The 18,384-nt window shown below is 47.5% G+C and overlaps 1 protein-coding gene across 6 annotated transcripts in view; it reads left to right on the top strand.

Moving 5' to 3' along the window:
- Positions 1–1,196: 1,196 nt before the first annotated feature.
- Positions 1,197–18,384, top strand: part of LOC109786374 (rho GTPase-activating protein 7) — a 30,637-nt gene continuing 13,449 nt past the window's right edge. For 3 of the 6 annotated variants that reach the window (XR_012181902.1, XM_073496525.1, XM_020344945.4), the window contains exons 1-10: positions 1,197–1,775; positions 3,119–3,155; positions 3,799–3,875; positions 7,521–7,591; positions 7,678–7,756; positions 7,873–8,017; positions 8,103–8,222; positions 8,346–8,423; positions 8,531–8,586; positions 8,693–8,762. Coding sequence is in view for 4 of the 6 variants with exons in the window: in XM_073496525.1 (XP_073352626.1) it covers positions 1,686–1,775; positions 3,119–3,155; positions 3,799–3,875; positions 7,521–7,591; positions 7,678–7,756; positions 7,873–8,017; positions 8,103–8,222; positions 8,346–8,423; positions 8,531–8,586; positions 8,693–8,762 (823 nt within the window). In the remaining 2 variants the exon portion in view is untranslated. Of the gene's footprint in view, positions 1,776–3,118; positions 3,156–3,798; positions 3,876–7,520; positions 7,592–7,659; positions 7,757–7,872; positions 8,018–8,102; positions 8,223–8,345; positions 8,424–8,530; positions 8,587–8,692; positions 8,763–18,384 lie in introns of all 6 variants that reach the window. The other 3 variants (XR_002238294.4, XM_020344946.4, XM_020344944.4) reach the window with 1 other exon arrangement.

Genomic DNA, 18,384 nt, shown 5'->3' with positions numbered 1-18,384 from the left:
CGCAAACCTCCTCCTCTAGCTGCCACGTGCCCCTGTGGCCAACACGCCTGTCTCTGTCCTTTCCCTCCAGGAAACATCACGAACCATCCATCCCATCTTATCCACTCGGGCTCTCTTTTTTCTCAACCCAAGCATACAGCCACCATCGCCCATGTGAGCTTGCCGTCACCTGCTCCATCATCACACGGCCACCGCGGTGAGCTTGCCGTCACCTGCTCCAAGCACACCGCTAACATGTCGTCCTAACTGCTGCAAGGCCAGCCACTGGCCGCTGCAAGAGCGGACGCGCCCTTGTGCGAGATGCAACTGCCGGTGAGGTAGGGCAGCGGGGTGTCGATGCTGCAGATGAGTGTGCAGCCGGCCGGACCCGGGGGTCGTGGCAGTGTCGCAATAGGGGGCCGACGACGCTCTGTCCATGCTTCAAGCGAGCGACGCGGTGGCTCGCCGGTTTTTTCCAGCAACTCCCGTGCTGCCACCCGGGGCTGCGTGGTGCTCCAATGGAGCATCGCCGGGGACCCGTCGGTGCTGCAACGAAACATCGCCGGGAACCGTCGTACTGCGTTGGAGCTACGTCAGGCTGCAATGGAGCTTCGTCAGAGTTGCAATAGAGCTCCGGCGAGGTTGCAATGAAACGCCTCCGAGCGCTTCCGGGCGCCGCCGGAGCTACAGTGAAGCGCCACGGGTGTCGTTGGAGCTCCGACGAGGTTGCAATGAAGCATCGTCGGGTGCCGCCGGATCTGCAGTGAAGCGCCGCGGGGCCGTTGGAGCTCCGGGAAGGTTGCAATGGAGCTTCGCCGGAGCTTCAATGGAGCGTGCCGAGGGCTGCAATGGAGCACCGCCGGGGTCGTTGGAGCTCTGCCGTCGCTGCAATGGAGCATGTCGGGGCTGCAATGGAGCACCGCCGGGGTCGTTGGAGCTCGCCGACGCTGCAATGGAGCTTCACCGGAGCTGCAATGGAGCGCTGCCGGAGTCGTTGGAGCTCTGTCGCGGCTGCAATGGAGCGTCACCTAGGGCTCGAGTTTTTTTCGCGCTGCGGTGATCGTCTGAGGCTCGCCGTCGGTCTGCAACTGACCAGCTACTTCAACGAAACAACTCCGTTTGCGGCACCTGCTGTTTTGCAGCATCGCCGTCGGGCGCTCGAGCTGACAGGGGGTGCCATGGCGCTGCGAACTGGGGCTGCTGCTTTTTCTCTCCGAGGCGAAGTGTACGCGCTGTTTGCAGCCGCCAAAAGAAACGCGAAGGGAAAAGCTGAGTGGGCTGACTCGATGGATCCCACGGCTGATGTCGCTTCCTGATGGCCCGATCGAGTGGCTAAGGAGGCGGCTTAAGTTTGGCTCTTATCAGCGGGCTTAGGCGTAGCATCCGCCAAGGTCTGCCGCCCCTGCAGCTCCAAAGCGGCCACCCAGCCAGCCCAGTCCGGCAGTCGCAGGAAGACGGAAAGGTCCACACACACAAACCCTCCATAAACAAAAAGCGAAGCAAAGAGAGCGAGCGACCACCACCAAAACCCAAACCCTAACCAACGCCACCACCACCCCTACGTTTCTGCTGTCTGTGGGACGCGCAGCAGATCGGCGCCCGGATCCAATGGCGCGCTTATTGCTGCTGCTGTAGCGTAGGGCGGCGAGGAGACCGGTGCTCGGATGCGGCCGATCTGAGGCATCGGCGAGGAGGAGGACGAGGGGATGTCGTCCCCGCCGGCGCCAGGTGGGGCGTTCGACCGCTACGTCCAGCGCGGCGGCGCGGTGGCGGTGCCGGCCTCAAGCGGCAACACGGTGCGTCGTCCCGTGCTTACCGCCGCGTGGCTATTGGTTGCTTGCGTGGCGGGGGTAGTGGATTGGCTGGGTTTGGGATTTCGTGTGGGTTTGGCATCCGACGCTGATGGGCAAGCATTTCGGTTCCGTGTTCCTGGAAGCTCTTGGACCGTACGCTGCTCTGAGCGCTCTTTGTTAGCACGAGTGTTTGCTTCGCTGCTATTAATAGGTTTGGCCTGGCCTTGGTTGGATTGCGTTGGAGGCGACGGGGAGATTTTATGCCTTCTTTGGTCCAAGAGCATTGAATTCCTGGCTAATGATGATATTAGTGGGTATAATTGGCAATGCAGCTTAGATTTGGATCCAGAGGGCGAGCTTGCCATTGGGGTGTAACACGGATCATGTTAGGACATGGACTACCTGAGGAGATTTTTGCTAGTTCCTCGATGCAAATGCTATGTCCGTACAATTGACGATGGTTGAATTGGGACAGTGTGAACAGATGACTTAGGGGGCGGGGGGGGGGGGGGGGATATTTGCTGTACGGTAAAATAGTGCAGAAATGACTAAGAGGGGTTGTCAAGGAAGGAATAAGGAATACAGTGGTTATAACAAGGCACTACATGAGTTGGAGGTTTAGTGTTTCAACTTCCAGGCGTGCAAAATGTGGGAATTCTGCATGGTTTTATGAGTTTGTGGCTGCAAAGCATGTGGATATCATGGAAGTGCCAAACGGCGTTTGCGCGATACTGCCGACGCCTATTACATTACGGCATACTATATATGCATATTAGCCTTGTATCATTTAAACTGAGAAGCTTCACTTACTCCAAACTCTTACTGAAGCATGATGGAAGAAAATATGAGTGCCAGTCTAGATAGCAGATGGTTCATTCCATCTTTATCGGGAAGTTCAGAATTCAGTATTACTCAATGTAACTCTTAGTAACAAAAGCATGCTGTATTCACAGTGGTGGTTTACTCACAACTATGTGATAAATATTTCTTTGTAAATTTTGCATCTGTTTAGTGCCATCCAGCAAGAAGCACTATACTTCTGCTAGTGCTAGATGTGGGATAACAATAATTAACTGTAAAATTACGATGATATATCAAATATACGTTTTTATTCCATTTAATTTTGTTCTTTGGTCATGCTATGAATTCTGAATGTTGGTCTATAGAATTGCTTCATTGAAAACTCCACATAGCAGTTCCTTACTTTACTTTTACCATATACTCCGTAATATTTTACTATATGCTGTCCAATGCTTGATTGAGAACTCCATGTCGCAGTTTATTAGTTCACTTTTACTATACTCTGCCCATCTACATTTCTGATGTCATAACATCATTCTAATCAGGTTTTCAAGAGTGGACATCTCTTCATATCATCCAAAGGTACACTCTTTGACTTCCCCTCTCTAACTAGCTGTTCCGCCCAGTTTAGCGACATGGATAAGAAAAATTAAGAAGCAAAAATGTTTCCATGTGTTCTAGTATTGTCGTGTTAAGCCTTTAAAGCAACATTGGCATCCATACTTCTTTCTTTTTCTTGTGATTATCAGAGGGACCTGTGCAGATATGGACTGGCACTTTTAATACGACTCTTCCATTATTGTTAATCGGTTGCTCAGGTTCTGTAGCTAAGTAGGCGCACATGAATGTTGGGTAGTTCTCGAAGGAGGAAATCACCTTTAAATTCACGAACTTAAAAAATTTAAGAGTTATCTAAAGAGAAGTTTTTCTTGATGATAAGATATGTTTCTTATCACTAACATATACGAGGAACAGAAATAATGTGGTCATGTACATAGTTCCATCATCACTGTCAAGTTTGTTAGCTTGTCTCGTGTACAGAAATTTGGCCACCAAATCAGTGAACCATATTAATCCTTTGCATATCTGAATCATGGTCTGATATCACACACTATGGTATTTGGGTTCAATTTCACGTGGCTGGTTATGGTTATCTGATACAGTTTTTGGGCACCATGACTTTTTTCCTAACGGGAAAGAGAATACTTACATATTTGCTTTTCAGGACTTGGATGGAAATCATGGAAAAAACGCTGGTTCATCCTCACACGAACATCATTAGTTTTCTTCAAGAGTGATCCTGTTAGAACCTCTATTCTCATAAGTTTCCTTTTCATTTGTGAGATGCAATACTTTACATTTATACGTCTTAAGGCTCAAGATACGATTATTACTATCATGATGACCATATGTTTGAAATTTTCCTCCAAAAGCTTAACTCCTCAACTATAACACATCATGAAGTAAAATGCCTTTAACCCTTAAATTTGTGGAACATGAGAGAGACGTACCCACGCAGCTGCTCGATCTGGTGTGAAGCAGCCTCGTGATCAGATCCTCTTGTACGTCAAAGAATGGGCCTGGGTGATGTAGGGTGTAACCCTAATTTGATGATCTTTTCACACTTGGAGGAGGAAAAGGTGAAATCAACAAGAACAACAAAAGGAATCACTCAAGCAAAATCCAAATCACACATCCACTAGAATAACATACATGAGATCCTCAAGCATAACATGAACAATCAAGGGAAAATAGCACAAAGGTAAGGTTCTTCCCAAATCCAAAGGAGATGAGGTCTTGATAGTCTTCTCCACAAAGGAGGTCTTGATATCCACCTGGGGATCTTCTCCTAAGAGGTCTTGATCTCCAAGAGGAGGGGTAGATGAGCAAAGCTCTCTAGAATATCTCAATATACTTTGCTAACCCTAATTCGTCTAACTGAAGGGGTATATATAGTATAGGGAGAGAGAGGGGGATACATGGGTCAAAACCCGAGTGGCTGCGCACAGGCAGTTCCAGACGTCCAAAGATTACCGGTCGTCCGGTGTCTCGCGAGGGACCGGACGTCCGGTACGGGTCGGATATCCGACGTTTTGGCTCGGGTGCGGTGATGCCGGATGTTCTGGTATGTTTAGCAAACTCACACGCATAACAGTGCAGCTTGCTCTTGTCCACACTACTCATTACATCAGGAAATATTGAGACATTTTATCAAAAGACACATGTCCCATCCTATAGTGATGCATTAAGGCTCCAGTCTCCTTATCCTCAACAACTGCAGCTAGCATGTGCATTCCCTCCTGGTCCGTCATGTTGCGGTCCATGTACCACACAACCCCCGATGCCTCGTTCCAGTTCCAAAACACCTGGCCGTTGATCTCTCCTGGATCAAGAACCCAACTTTGTCAAGAATTACTTGGCAATCACTGTGGTGAACCAAAGCACTCAAGGACACTAAGTTCACAGGAAAAGCTGGCACATGCAACATTGATGATAATTCAATGCTCGGTGTGCAACTGACTGTCCCTACACCCGTGATGGGCTGGGCTGTGCCATCTGCTGTGTGAATGTTTTTCTGATGTGCGAGAGAGTGTGGAACATAAGATTACAACCCATTAAAGTCTCCAGCAACTGTGGTGCTCCAGGTCCAGCACTCATTCAAAGTTTATTTTATGGGCTGCTATTGATGTGTGTTCAATGTTACCTTCATTTGTATCGACAAAGTTGGCATAGCTGGTAGCAGTCTCCTGTCCTCCTACAGGCTGCTTCCCTTCAGCCGAAGCAGCTACATTTGCTTTGGGAGCATTCCAGTGAGGAGCATTCCAAGAACCGCCACTCCCATTGCGACCACGACTCCCATTCCGACCACCTCGGCCGCTACTGCCACCATTGTACTCTGCCTCTTCTGGTCCAGTGCAAAAAAGGCTGATATGCCCTGTTTGACCACAATTATCACACTCCCCAAAACCTCGCTGGTCAGCCACTCTGTAAGCAGATTCATTTCCATCTCCTCTTCTTGACTGCAGCCGTACCTCTTCTTGGGACATCGCAACAATGGCCTATTAAGGGACCCAAGTGTCGGCTGATGTAGCAGCGCAGCATGTCTACTCTCAAAAGCTTGATCTATGCCTTTTAAAAACGGCATCACACACCTGCGCTCTCAACCCACTTCCTGGCAATCTCCATGGACTTTGCACGTGGAAGCTTAAGGGGATCACACTGATCCAGATCTACCCAAAGGTGTTGCAGCTCATTCACATACACAGCACACTGCTGTCACCTTGACGAACAACATAGATCTTGTCTTCAATTTGAGACATGAGCATGAGGTTTCCCTTACCGGCATCCTTACCGCTATACCTCGTGGACAGCATGCTCCACACAACAGAAGTATTTCAACACACACTGCAATGGTTGGAATCAGGGAGTTCAACATCCATGCCAGTACCAGGGAGTTAGTGACACTCCACTTCTTCCATTCTGAGCTCTCCTTGTCAGCCGGTTCTTCAACTATTCCAAGAACATTTCCTGTCAGGCCATTTGTCTTCAAGATCAACAAGGCCTGCCTCGACAAGCTCAGGTAGCTGCCCACACTATTCAACTTGACATCATTGGGCATGAGCTCAGGCTTTGGGGCTCAACAATGGCGCCACTTGCAGGAGGTAACCCCTCGGCAGCTTTTGCAGTCATGAGCTGCGCAAGTTTCTCTATAGCAGCAGTAAGTTCAGCCCCCATGATTGCCTCCCCCTCTTCTTCTCCAATCAGCAGCAGAAAAAAAAACTTCCAACAATAGCAGCAGCACAACACTCAGCAGCAGCCCGGTGCCTACAGCGCCACTACACCCAGCAGCTTCCTCTGCCAAGCACCCAGAGCTCAGCAGCCAGCCGCAGCTCAGCACTGCGTTGTCTTTGTCTCAGAACGTGGCTGAGCCACACCCGAGCCGCACCTCCCCTTGCGCAACACCAGCAGCCTCCCCTAGTGCAGCACCAGCAGCTCGTCCCCTTCTACCACCTCTTTCCTCTTCAACCTCAAGAGCCAGCCCCTGGAGCAGAAGAAGGAAGAACAGAATGACCAGAAGAATCCCGCGATGGACCAGCTCGTCCCCTTCCCTGCTGTCGATGCCAGCCGCCGTCTGCGCTGCCTTTTCGCGCAGTCGCGGCACGAGCCCGCACGCAGCTCCGCCTCCTCGCGGGCTGCTCGTCCAGATTCACTGTCTCCTCGCCGGATCCCGCCGCCTCACCGGCTGTCGTCTCACGCCCCGCGCCCTGATACCATGTGGAATGTGAGAGAGACGTACCCAGGCAGGTGCTCGATCTGGTGTGAAGCAGCGCTTGTGAACAGACAACGTCTGGTTCCTCTTCTAGGTCAGAGAATGGGCCCGGGCCACAGTGGAACATGGGCTCACATACAACAAAATTACTTGGTAATAGATATGACATGACTCTTCATGTTGACAGTAGGTTAAAACGCGCCCTACTTGGACTCTTGGATATGTTCCCTCTCCATTGCCTTCTTCCCTTGGACAATTAATTTGATTGGTCCATTTGGTTCCAGTATTCGTTGCATCTTCTGCATGCATACTAAACTGTTGTCATGCATGAGTATTCAATGTCTAGGTGCTGATGTCAGATTGGTTACTCAATATGACAACATCCTTAGGTTGAATATAAGATTTCTCTCATGTTATTTTGGATTCAGTGGTTCTGTACATAAGTTGCATGATAATAAATGCGATTACTGGTGAATGATAATGCATGGTCCGTAGCCGTGTCAAGCAATTTGTTTTCCATAGTGGTATACCAAATGGGAGTTTCATTGAACTTTTTGGTGGCTATTCTGCTCTCTGTATCTCAGCAGTTGAATTTAGGCCTTCTGTGCGCACACTTTGTTATTGTTGTGCGCACACCTTTTCTTCTCACTTGACAGGTTCCTTTTGTGGTGTTGCAGAATACCTTGCCCCAGAGAAGTGGTGAAGTGAGTGCTACTCTGGGTGGGATTGATTTAAACAATTCTGGCAGGTATTTATCTCATTCTATTAACACCTTTTCTTTTATGGATGTTGTGTGGGGCATTAATACTATATCAGAGTATATTTCTTGTGCAGTGTGGTAGTCAGAGAAGACAAAAAATTGTTGACTGTCCTTTTCCCAGATGGTCGTGATGGTCGTGCCTTCACCCTTAAGGTACGACCTACCAACTTAATTATTAGCTGTTGAGAAAAAAATGAGTGATAATAGTATAAAAATAATGCATCATCATGTTCCATCTATATTTTGAATTATGCTTTTGCTTCATACAGGCAGAAACTTCTGAAGATTTATTTGAGTGGAAAGCAGCATTAGAAGAAGCTCTTGCACAGGCTCCAAATGCAGCTCTTGTGATGGGGCACAATGGGATATTTCGCAATGACACTTGTGATGCATATGAAACAACGGCTCCAAATTGTTGGTCCCATTGTGCTGCTGCATATATCTCCAGAGCTTTAGACCCTTTTTCCAGTTAAATCATACCGTGCCCAATTGTTTGCAGGGCGAGAGAAAAGGCCAGTCAAGTCACTAGTTGTTGGCAGGCCAATTCTGCTTGCGCTCGAAGATATCGATGGCAGCCCTTCTTTTCTAGAAAAAGCTCTGCGTTATCTTGAGAAACATGGTGGGCACACAAGTTATGCTAACTAATAAGAACCAAATCTAGAACCTGGAAACTCTAGATGTTGCTAATGAAGTTATCTTTATAACATGTCATTCCACTTGTGACATAAATCTGTTGTTACAGGGATAAGGGTGGAAGGAATTTTGCGCCAGGCTGCCGATGTGGAGGAGGTTGATAGGAGGCTATGTGAATATGAACAAGGTTTATGTCAATATCTTTATCTAACTTTGAACTACTCTGTCTTGGTTTCCTTCTGCCAATCAAGAGTGTACAATCCAAATTTTGTGACTGTTTCTATTTCATACCAGGAAGAACCGAGTTTGCACCAGGCGAGGATGCACATATTGTTGGTGACTGTGTGAAGGTATCTCACTCATTTAGTCATTCTAGTTATTAGAATAATTATGATGCTCCCAAAAGCATGGATTTTTTTTCTTCTACTAACTGCACTCGTGGAAACATCTCGGCAGCATGTTCTTCGTGAGCTACCATCTTCGCCAGTACCTGCTTCTTGTTGTACAGCTTTATTGGAAGCTTTTCGTAAGTTCTCTGTTAAGTTTATTCTTAAATGTTCGTGCACTGTTTTGTGGAATGTCATGTACGAAATGTTGGCATTGAATATCACAATTTTTTCTACAGTTTGAAATAACCACCTCCACCTTGAAGTTAAAATTAGTAGTGATAATTCATTGATATATGTGCTTAGCACCATCCCCTCTGCTGCCAGCAACATGACAATGCTGTCTTTATCTATTTGATTTGATTTGTTGATCTGGGAGTACACATTTGATGTTAAATAAATCTCCTTAGTATGTGAAATTTAACCGTCCGTGCTTTGGAATGGAATTTCTTGTGCGGGTATCATTTATCTTGTAATAGTGTATGCAAAGTACATAAAATACAAGCATATGTGCCACATTCACTCCCATATGTTTATTGTTCCACATGATATAGGAACACTGTCAAGTTACAATTTTACAAGTAGTACAGATTGCATAGGATACAAAACTAAATCCTTTGTGTGCACCCATTCATACAGAAGCACATGCTTACCTCCAATTTTGGTTCTGTCCTTTACATTTGATAAAGCCTGTAAATGAAGAGGAAGTGAGGTGAGTTCCCATGTGAATCGTGCAGTTGTTATGGCCAGGCCTAGTTACGGCTCTGAATATTGACAGTAAGGCTCTATACCCTCGCCTTCATCTATCCATTGGTAGGGCTTTTTGTTGCCGTTGTGGAGGGGCTCTGGAGCCTACTGGAGAAGTGAGAGGGAGAGACCAGAAAATCTTGTTTATTTATTGCTTCATGAAAGTGATGATATGCCATGCCTTATATATAGAGCTGTAAGATTTGATAGAGAGTTTTGTGTGCGGTGCACTTTTATTCCTTTACATCAGGGTAATTTATACAACAGCTCACAGATCAGCTAACAGAATCCCTAACTAGCCAAGAGAAAGAGGGGAAAGTGAGGGAGTGGGTTAGCTGATCCTGGAGAATCAGTCACCTATACGTGCACTACCGAAATGGCTGCCATGGCAGCATATATCGCCAAAGTGCATCTCCAACAGATGATGTAAAAGTTGGTACATGGAAATGATTTTAGGGCAGGAGACAAGGTTTTTGGGCACCAATTTTTTTTTCTGCCGTAACAGATGATGTAAAACTGGCGCCCAAAAAATTGAGAATCATGTTGCTCCAAGATTGCGTGGGCTTCTATCTGTTGCCTAGCATGTTCCCTAGTATGGCCTCGGTCTGTCTATAGTAGCATCATGTTGCCATGTATGTAATTTGATTATCTATATAGCCCCAATTTAAACAAATACTCCCTCCGTTTGTAAATTAAGTCTTTTAGAGATTTCAATACAAATTACTGCACGAGGCTGTTTCGAGGACTCGAACCCGTGACTGTCACATGGCAACAACTTCACCGCTGCGGCAAGGCTCCCCTTTTATGTATACGGAGCCGGTCCCAAGCCTGGGTAAAGGAGGGTTGTGGTAGGCTTGACGAGCCAATGTAAAAACTCAGCCACTCTTATGGAGATGAAACCCAAAAGATTTTCGTTGGGGCGTAACCCTCTCAGCGACGCGCCACATCGGAACCCGGGTGTGGTGTCAAATGGGCAAGGGCCGGGCCGCCACCCTTCCTGGTGGTGCGTCGTATCTTGATCCGGATACGGTGGCAAGTGAGCGAGGATCGGGTCGTCGCATCCTTAGTGGCGTGCTACATCGGCGCCCGGATGTAGTGAAAAATGAGCAAGGGTCTTCGCATTTGACTCGACGAGTGCGAAGGGTAAGGAAGCTAGCCGAGCCTAGGAGGATTCGCTTAGTTAGCTGGAACATAGGTGTCACGCCCAATATGTGATCCTATCCGAGAGGAACTCGAAGGTCCCACCAAGGATAGAGCCGCATATTGAAGACGCTTTTGCGAGGTGGATATCATTACATCGTACCATATACAACACAAATGGGGATACATGCAAAGGCATACAATTGTCACATGAATACATCAAACATCATACAGAAGAGCAATATCGGACTATGGATGAAATTAAACGAAAAACAAAAACGACATCCACCCTACTAGCTCAGGCTGCCGACCAGTAACCTATCCCTCGATCGAAGAAGAAGAAGCAGAAGAACTCCAAAGCAAGCAAGCATCGCTCTCACGACATTGCATTACCTGTATCTGCATCTGTGGTTGTAGCAATCTGTGAGCCACGAGAACTCGGCAATCCCATTACCATGGGTATCAAGAGTAGCAATGCTTAATGGGTATGGAATGGATAAGTGATGAGGTTGTAGCAGGCACTAAGCATTGCATGGTGGCTAACTTACGAGTACAAGAGTAAGAAGAGCAACTACGCATAACGATCGCAAACTAATAATGATCAAGAAGTGATCCTGAACTACTTACGAGTCAAACATAACCCCACCGTGTTCTCTTCCCAAAATTCCTCGAAAAAAGACAATCACGGTTACGCACGTGGTTGGTGTATTTTAATTCGGGTTTAGTGTCAAGTTCTCTATAACCAGATATTATAAATTTTCAAGTCGCCACATAACCGCGGGCACGACTTCCGAGAAGATTTAACCCTGCAGGGGTGCTCCAAGTGGTCCATTATAAATTATCACGTGCATCCGATAAAACATCCTCACACCATGAAGAACACGATGCTTACAATAAGGAATTCCGTGGACCTGCCTCTCGTTAAAGGTAAAAAATAAACCAGCAAGACCGCCTGATGTGCCGACAAATCCCGATAGGACCCGCGTATCTCGTTCTCAGGGCATGACCGGATGGGACAAGCTACGAGTAAAACCTGTCCTCGAGTTTCCCTGTGGTGGCCCCGCAGGCTACCCGTTTTGGACCAAGATCATCAACACTGGCCCACCTGTATTATGTTGAATTAAGATTCCTCGGGTAGTGCTAACTCCCTATGCGTCAAATTATTATTATCAGTATTATTATGTTGGCAAATTTTAAAAACCAATGTTGGGCCTTGCTGGTAGAGTTCTTTCCTAAGTGATTGGTCAGGGGGTTCCCATACACCCACATGTGTTAGGAGCGCTCGTCAAGGAACATAACACCGGTATGACGGAAACTAGGGCGGCAAGAGTGGAACAAAACACCAGGCAAAAGGCCGAACCTTCCGCCCTTTACCAAGTATATAGATGCATTAATTAAATAAGAGATATTGTGATATCCATTTCCCAACATGGAACAACCTACAACTAGCAACGCTATAAGAGGGGCTGAGCAAAGCGGTAACATAGCCAAATAACGGTTTGCTGGGATGGTGGAAAAGGTTATCATGGCAATTTGGGAGGGTTGACAAACAAGTGGTAGGTAGCGCGACATAGCGATAGCATCGAGACAACTAGCAAAGCAGAAATAGTAGTGATATCCAAGGTAATGGTCATTTTGCGTGAAATCCTGCTCGGAAGAAGACCGAAACCATGAAGTAGATGAACCAACGTAGTCGAACGCATCCTAACAATCGCAACGGAACCGAAACTATTGAGACGAAGCACAACCGGAAAGAAGCAAACAACACATTAAACAAACAAGCATAAGCATGGCATGATGCACAATCAAGTATGATGCATGACAAGATTAAATGTTGGTTAACATGGCAAGAGGTGATGCACAATAAAACTACCTATTTAGGCAATTTAAATGGGGCCGGAAACAACACATAACAATTCAGGAAAGTCACCATATGCAAATTTCGAATTTGGTACTGATCTGATTAAAACACAAGGTTAAACTTGTTAAACAACAAGTTAACACGCACCACGATGATCTACACATTTTTCTAGTCAAGTTACATATAAAGTTCATTTAATTCGGAGATACGGTCTAAGAGATGAGCTAAACAAGTTTACCATGGCATTGATGCAAATTCAAGCAAAACACAATCATAAACACTAAAACATGGATGCAACATAACATTAAGAAACTACATGCAAATCTAAGAAAGTTTCATATAGGACATGATCAAAACGGAGCAACGGTTCAACACATACACACAAGGCAAGTTTAAATAACAATCTGCCAAAACGGCATGATGCCTACTTGGGATGCACATAACGGCAAACATAGCAATTCTAACATTTATGAAATTGACATGGGCATGTAGTAGACATGGCAATCTCCAACTTACTCCATTGGCACAAACTCATATGATGCATAGATTAGTTACTATGATTTTTGCAAAATGGAACATTCTATTAATAGATTGACAGTTTTATCATGATGCCAATTTGAGAGCAAGAAAGAGATATGCTACAACAACTTTACATGGCAACCAAGGGCATGGCATCGAAGTACACATCACATAGAGCAAATCACATCAAGGCATCATATGCATATGAGCAATGGATTAGTGGCAACTGTCAAGACAAGTTGACAAGTTTTAACAGTTTTCTGCACATAACATCAGGATGCACTTTTGCAACAGAGATTATGACATGAAGATGAACTCTAATCATGCATGCAACAGCCACCATCATGTAGAGCACGAAGAGTACAACAACTTTCATATATAAATCATGCTCATACGACAAAGATGCACAGAGATATAAGCTGCACAAAATGCAAACATGCTGTTGAAATCTGGGACTTAGTGAAAATATACCAGCGCGAAAACGGGATGGTGATGATCGGGATGGCACGGTGCAGGATGTCCTGGGCCGTTTGGTTCAGGGGTCGAGGCCGGGGCGGAGGGATGGCCGGAACGGGCGCGGGGGAGGTCATGACGAGGCGAGATCCACCAGATCCGGCGAAGGCGCACCGGACTAGCTCGACTGCGAGCTCCAGGGCGACGCCATGGATCCCTGCCGAAGGGAGAGAGAGGGAGGTGTGAGAGGGAAGCGGGATATGAGGAGAAGGGAGGCGGGCGGAGGAGCTGGCCTGGGCGCCGGTGGCGGTGGCGGACTCCGGTGGCCGACGGGGATGGAGGCGAGGCGTGAGGCGGTGGGGTCGGTGCGGATCGGGGTCGGGCGGCGTACGACGCTGGCGCGCGGGCGACTAGGGCCCGGGTTCGGCCTGCGGCGGGCTCCAGATGGGCTGAGCGGGCCTGCGGTGACATGGTAGAGTGGGGAGGCAACGTGGTAGCAGCAGAGTGGCTGAGAGCTGCGGCGCGGCCGGCGGCTGCCCGCTGAGACGATGCCAAGTGGCGGAGTGGAGGTGTCCGGGCACGGAATGCGAGGTGGGGGTGGCGGCTGAAGGTTGGGGATAGGGTTAGGGCTAGGTTTAGACAAAAATGGAAGGGGGGAGGCTGCTATTTATAGCAAGGACAGGTTAGGAGGGGGGTTTAGGGGTGTTTTCGGGCCGTTCGATCTTGATTGGACGGTTCCGGCGAGAGGGGTAGTGTAGGTGGGCTAGGCTGAGATGAGAGGGAAGTAATGCAGCCCGGCACGGTTTCCGGAACTATAATCCCGCTATAGTTATCCGTTGGGGTATCAAACGGACTCCGAATGCGATAAAATTTGGCAAGCGGTCTATCGACAATATAACAAGACTGCACGTCAAATTCCAACCCATTTTGAGAACATTCTTATCCCACTTATAAAATAATATTTCGGAGGTGCGACGGGCGCATGCGAGTGTGGTTGGTGTCAGAACGGTCAACGGAAGAGAACTGGGAGACCCGACAACTACAGATGGATGCAAGTTTTTGAAAAGGATGACGACATGAGTGCCGATGCAATGCGAATGATGCGACGATGAATGCAACAAACAAATGAAACACACGGTCAACAACGAAATAGGTGGAAGGCATCTGGAGCATCGGTCTCGGGGTGTCACAATAGGGTCTCTGATAGGGAAGCTTCGGGAGCTAGTTGATGCAGCGGTGAGGAGAGGTGTTGATATCCTTTGCGTCCAAGAAACCAAGTGGAGGGGACAGAAGGCGAAGGAGGTGGAGGATGCCGGCTTCAAGCTGTGGTACATGGGGACGGCTGCAAACAGAAATGGCGTAGGCATCTTGATCAACAAGAGCCTCAAGTATGGGGTGGTAGACGTCAAGAGACGTGGGGACCGGATTATCCTGGTCAAGCTGGTAGTTGGGGACTTAGTTCTCAATGTTATCAGCGCGTATGCCCCTCAAGTAGGCCACAATGAGAACACCAAGAGGGAATTCTGGGAAGGCCTGGAAGACATGGTTAGGAGTGTACCGATTGGCGAGAAGCTCTTCATAGAAGGAGATCTCAATGGCCATGTGGGTACATCCAACACAGGTTTTGAAGGGGTGCATGGGGGCTTTGGCTATGGCATCAGGAATCAAGGAGAAGATGCCTTAAGCTTTGCTCTAGCCTACGACATGATTGTAGCTAACACCCTCTTTAGAAAGAGAGAATCACATCTGGTGACTTTTAATAGTGGCAACACTCTAGCCAGATTGATTTCATCCTCTCCAGAAGAGAAGATAGGCGTGCGTGCCTAGACTGTAAGGTGATACCTAGAGAGTGTGTTGTACCTCAGCATAAGCTGGTGGTTGCCGACTTCCGCTTTCGGAGTCGTGTTCAGCGGGATAAGCGTGCCAAAGTCGCTAGAAAGAAGTGGTGGAAGCTCAAGGGGGAGGTAGCTCAGGCGCTCAAGGAGAGGATCATTAAGGAGGGCCCTTGGGAGGAAGGAGGGGGTGCGGACAATGTGTGGATGAAGATGGCGACTTGCATTTGTAAGGTGGCCTCGGAGGAGTTTGGAGTGTCCAGGGAAAGGAGAAGCGAAGATAAGGATACCTGGTGGTGGAATGATGATGTCCAGAAGGTGATTAAAGAGAAGAAAGATTGTTTCAGACGCCTATACCTGGATAGTGCAGACAACATAGAGAAGTACAAGATGATTAAGAAGGCCGCAAAGCGAGCTGTCAGTGAAGCAAGGGGTCGGGCGTATGAGGACCTCTACCTAGGCCTGGGCATTCGGTAGAAACCGAAAATTCGGTTTTCACAGTTTGGTTTTTTATTAAATTCGGTTTGCTAAATTGAAACTAAAAATGGCAGTGCAAAATAGGTAACCGATATTTCGGCTAACCAAAAAATTCGGTTTGGTTTCGGTATATACCGATGCACCGGGACATGAGTAGTGCACTTTGCGCTTGTGCCTTACACCACCCACGCATGGCCTCTTATATAGATGATTTGCTGCCTACTTCTCCTTAAACAAACGAGGTGGGATTAAACATGGTTATGTTGCCAGCCGGTCGCTCCGTATATACCAAGAAGCCCACTAAGTCAACTCAACAAAATAGAAAAAGAAGCCCACAAACTCATGCGGGTGGTTGAGCTTCCTTTGGGCCTTGCATGCATGTTGGTTGTAGGGCTTGCACGCATGTGGCCTCCAGCCGCACGCGGTGCATGCACCTTAGCGACGTAGGTTGCCATACGTCTGCACTGTTCGGTTTCTATTACGGTTAACCGAAAATAATACCGAACCTACCGAACTTAATTCGGTTAGCGAGTGTAGAAACCGAATTTTTATGCACCATTGATAAAAATCGAAAATTCGGTTTTTTCGGTTGCGGTTTCGGTTCGGTGTTCGGTTCATCGGTTTTTATGCCCACCCCTACCTCTACCAACGGTTAGGCATGAAAGAAGGCGAAAGGGACATCTATAAGATGGCCAAGATTCGAGAGAAGAAGACGAGGGATATTGGCCAAGTTAAATGCTTCAAGGACGGAGCAGATCAACTCTTGGTGAAGGATGAAGGACGAGGAGATTAAGCATAGATGGTGGGAGTACTTCGACAAGCTGTTCAATGGGGAGAATGAGAGTTCTACCATTGAACTGGACGACTCCCTTGATGAGACCAGCATCCGTTTTGTGTGGCGAATCCAGGAGTCTGAGGTTAAGGAGGCTTTAGAAAGGACGAAAGGTGTGGAAAGGCCTCGGGACATAGCGATAGTATGGCTAACCAAGCTTTTCAACCTCATTTTTCGGGCAAACAAGATGCCAAATGAATGGAGACAGAGTATATTAGTACCAATCTTCAAGAACAAGGGGGATGTTCAGAGTTGCACTAATTACCGTGGAATTAAGTTGATGAGCTATACAATGAAGCTATGGGAGAGTCATTGAGCACCGCTTAAGAACTAGTGGTTGGGGTGCCACCCTGTGGCGTCGCTAGATGAAGTTGTGCGCATGTTTCCATTTAAGAAAAACATGTGGTCCTCGCCTCTATCTTAAATAAAACATCTCAAAAAAAATATTCTCACCTCCATCTAAACAAGAAATGAAAAAGGAATTTTTTTACCACCGTAGCCTAGCGGCAAGCGCCACTTTGCATAACCCTTCATTTTAAAAAAATACGGGTTTCTGACCACCATCTAAAAAACATTTCAAAAAAAAATCCTCACCTCTATCTAAAAAAAATATTCCAAAAGCTTTTTCACCGCGACCAACCAGATTGCGCCATGTGGCATAGCTAGTTTGCCGCCAATCTCGCCATGCTTAATGGGTTTAATGACAAGCGTGACCAAAAATCAGTTTGGTTTCATGCCTGGGAGGTCGACCATGGAAGCCATTTTCTTGGTACGACAACTCATGGAGAGATACATGGAGCAAAAGGAGGACTTGCATATGGTGTTCATTGACTTCGAGAAGGCATATGATAAGATACCGCGGAATGTCATGTGGTGGGCCTTGGAGAAACACACAGTCCCACCAAAGTACATTACCCTCATTAAGGACATGTATGATAATGTTGTGATAAGTGTTTGAACAAGTGATGTCGCCATTGATGACTTCCTTGATTAAGATAGGACTGCATCAGGGGTCAGCTTTGAGCCCTTATCTTTTTGTCTTGGTGGTGGATGAGGTCACAAGGGATATACAAGGAGATATCCCATGGTGTGGATGATGTGGTGCTAGTTGACGATAGTCGGACGGGGGTAAATAGGAAGTTAGAGTTATGGAGACAAACCTTGGAATCGAAAGGGTTTAGGCTTAGTAGAACTAAAACCATGTACATGATGTGTGGTTTCAGTACTACTAGGTGTGAGAAGGAGGAGGTTAGCCTTTGTCGGATTCAAGGCTTCGCAGACCCAAGAAAGGTTCGAACTCTGGGGCGTGTGCGAAGAACTCGACCTCTCCAGCCAACCAGCTCGTCACCCCCACGGCCTAGCTCGATGAACAAGGAAGAAGATGGACACGGTAGTTTTACCCAGGTTCGGGCCACCTTGCGGTGTGAGACCCTACTCTTGCTTTGTGGTGGATTTGCCTCTCGAGGGGCTGAGGATAAACTAGTACAAGGGATGAACAACTTCGCGAGGTCTGCTCTGGTGGGGGAATGAGTCGACCAGGTTCGGATCCTTTGCTATGGTGGTGGCTAACCTATACTTATAGTGGCCTCGGTCTTCTTCCCCCAAAACGTAGGCGGGAAGGGATCCCACAGTGGCCAATTTGAAAGGGGACAAGTAGTACATCTTATCCTGACGAAAGGTGGTCTTCGCCTGCAAAGCTTCTGGTCGTGACGCTGCGGTGGGCTCGGTGATGACATCTGTCCTGACGGTCTTGCTCTTGTTGCACTGGAATGGAAACCTTTGCCTGATTCCTCGGGAACCCATGCCTGCGCTTGCCTCCTTAGCACCAAAGAGGAAACTGCCTTGTCTGCGCCTGCTGGCGCCCGCCTGGCCTTGGTCTTCATGGTTTGTGTCACCGCAAC

The sequence above is a fragment of the Aegilops tauschii genome, chromosome 4 (genome assembly GCF_002575655.3).
Source record: "Aegilops tauschii subsp. strangulata cultivar AL8/78 chromosome 4, Aet v6.0, whole genome shotgun sequence".
NCBI lineage: Eukaryota > Viridiplantae > Streptophyta > Magnoliopsida > Poales > Poaceae > Aegilops > Aegilops tauschii.
The sequence above is the reverse complement of the archived record's forward strand: the minus strand, read 5'-3'. Positions and strand labels throughout refer to the sequence as shown.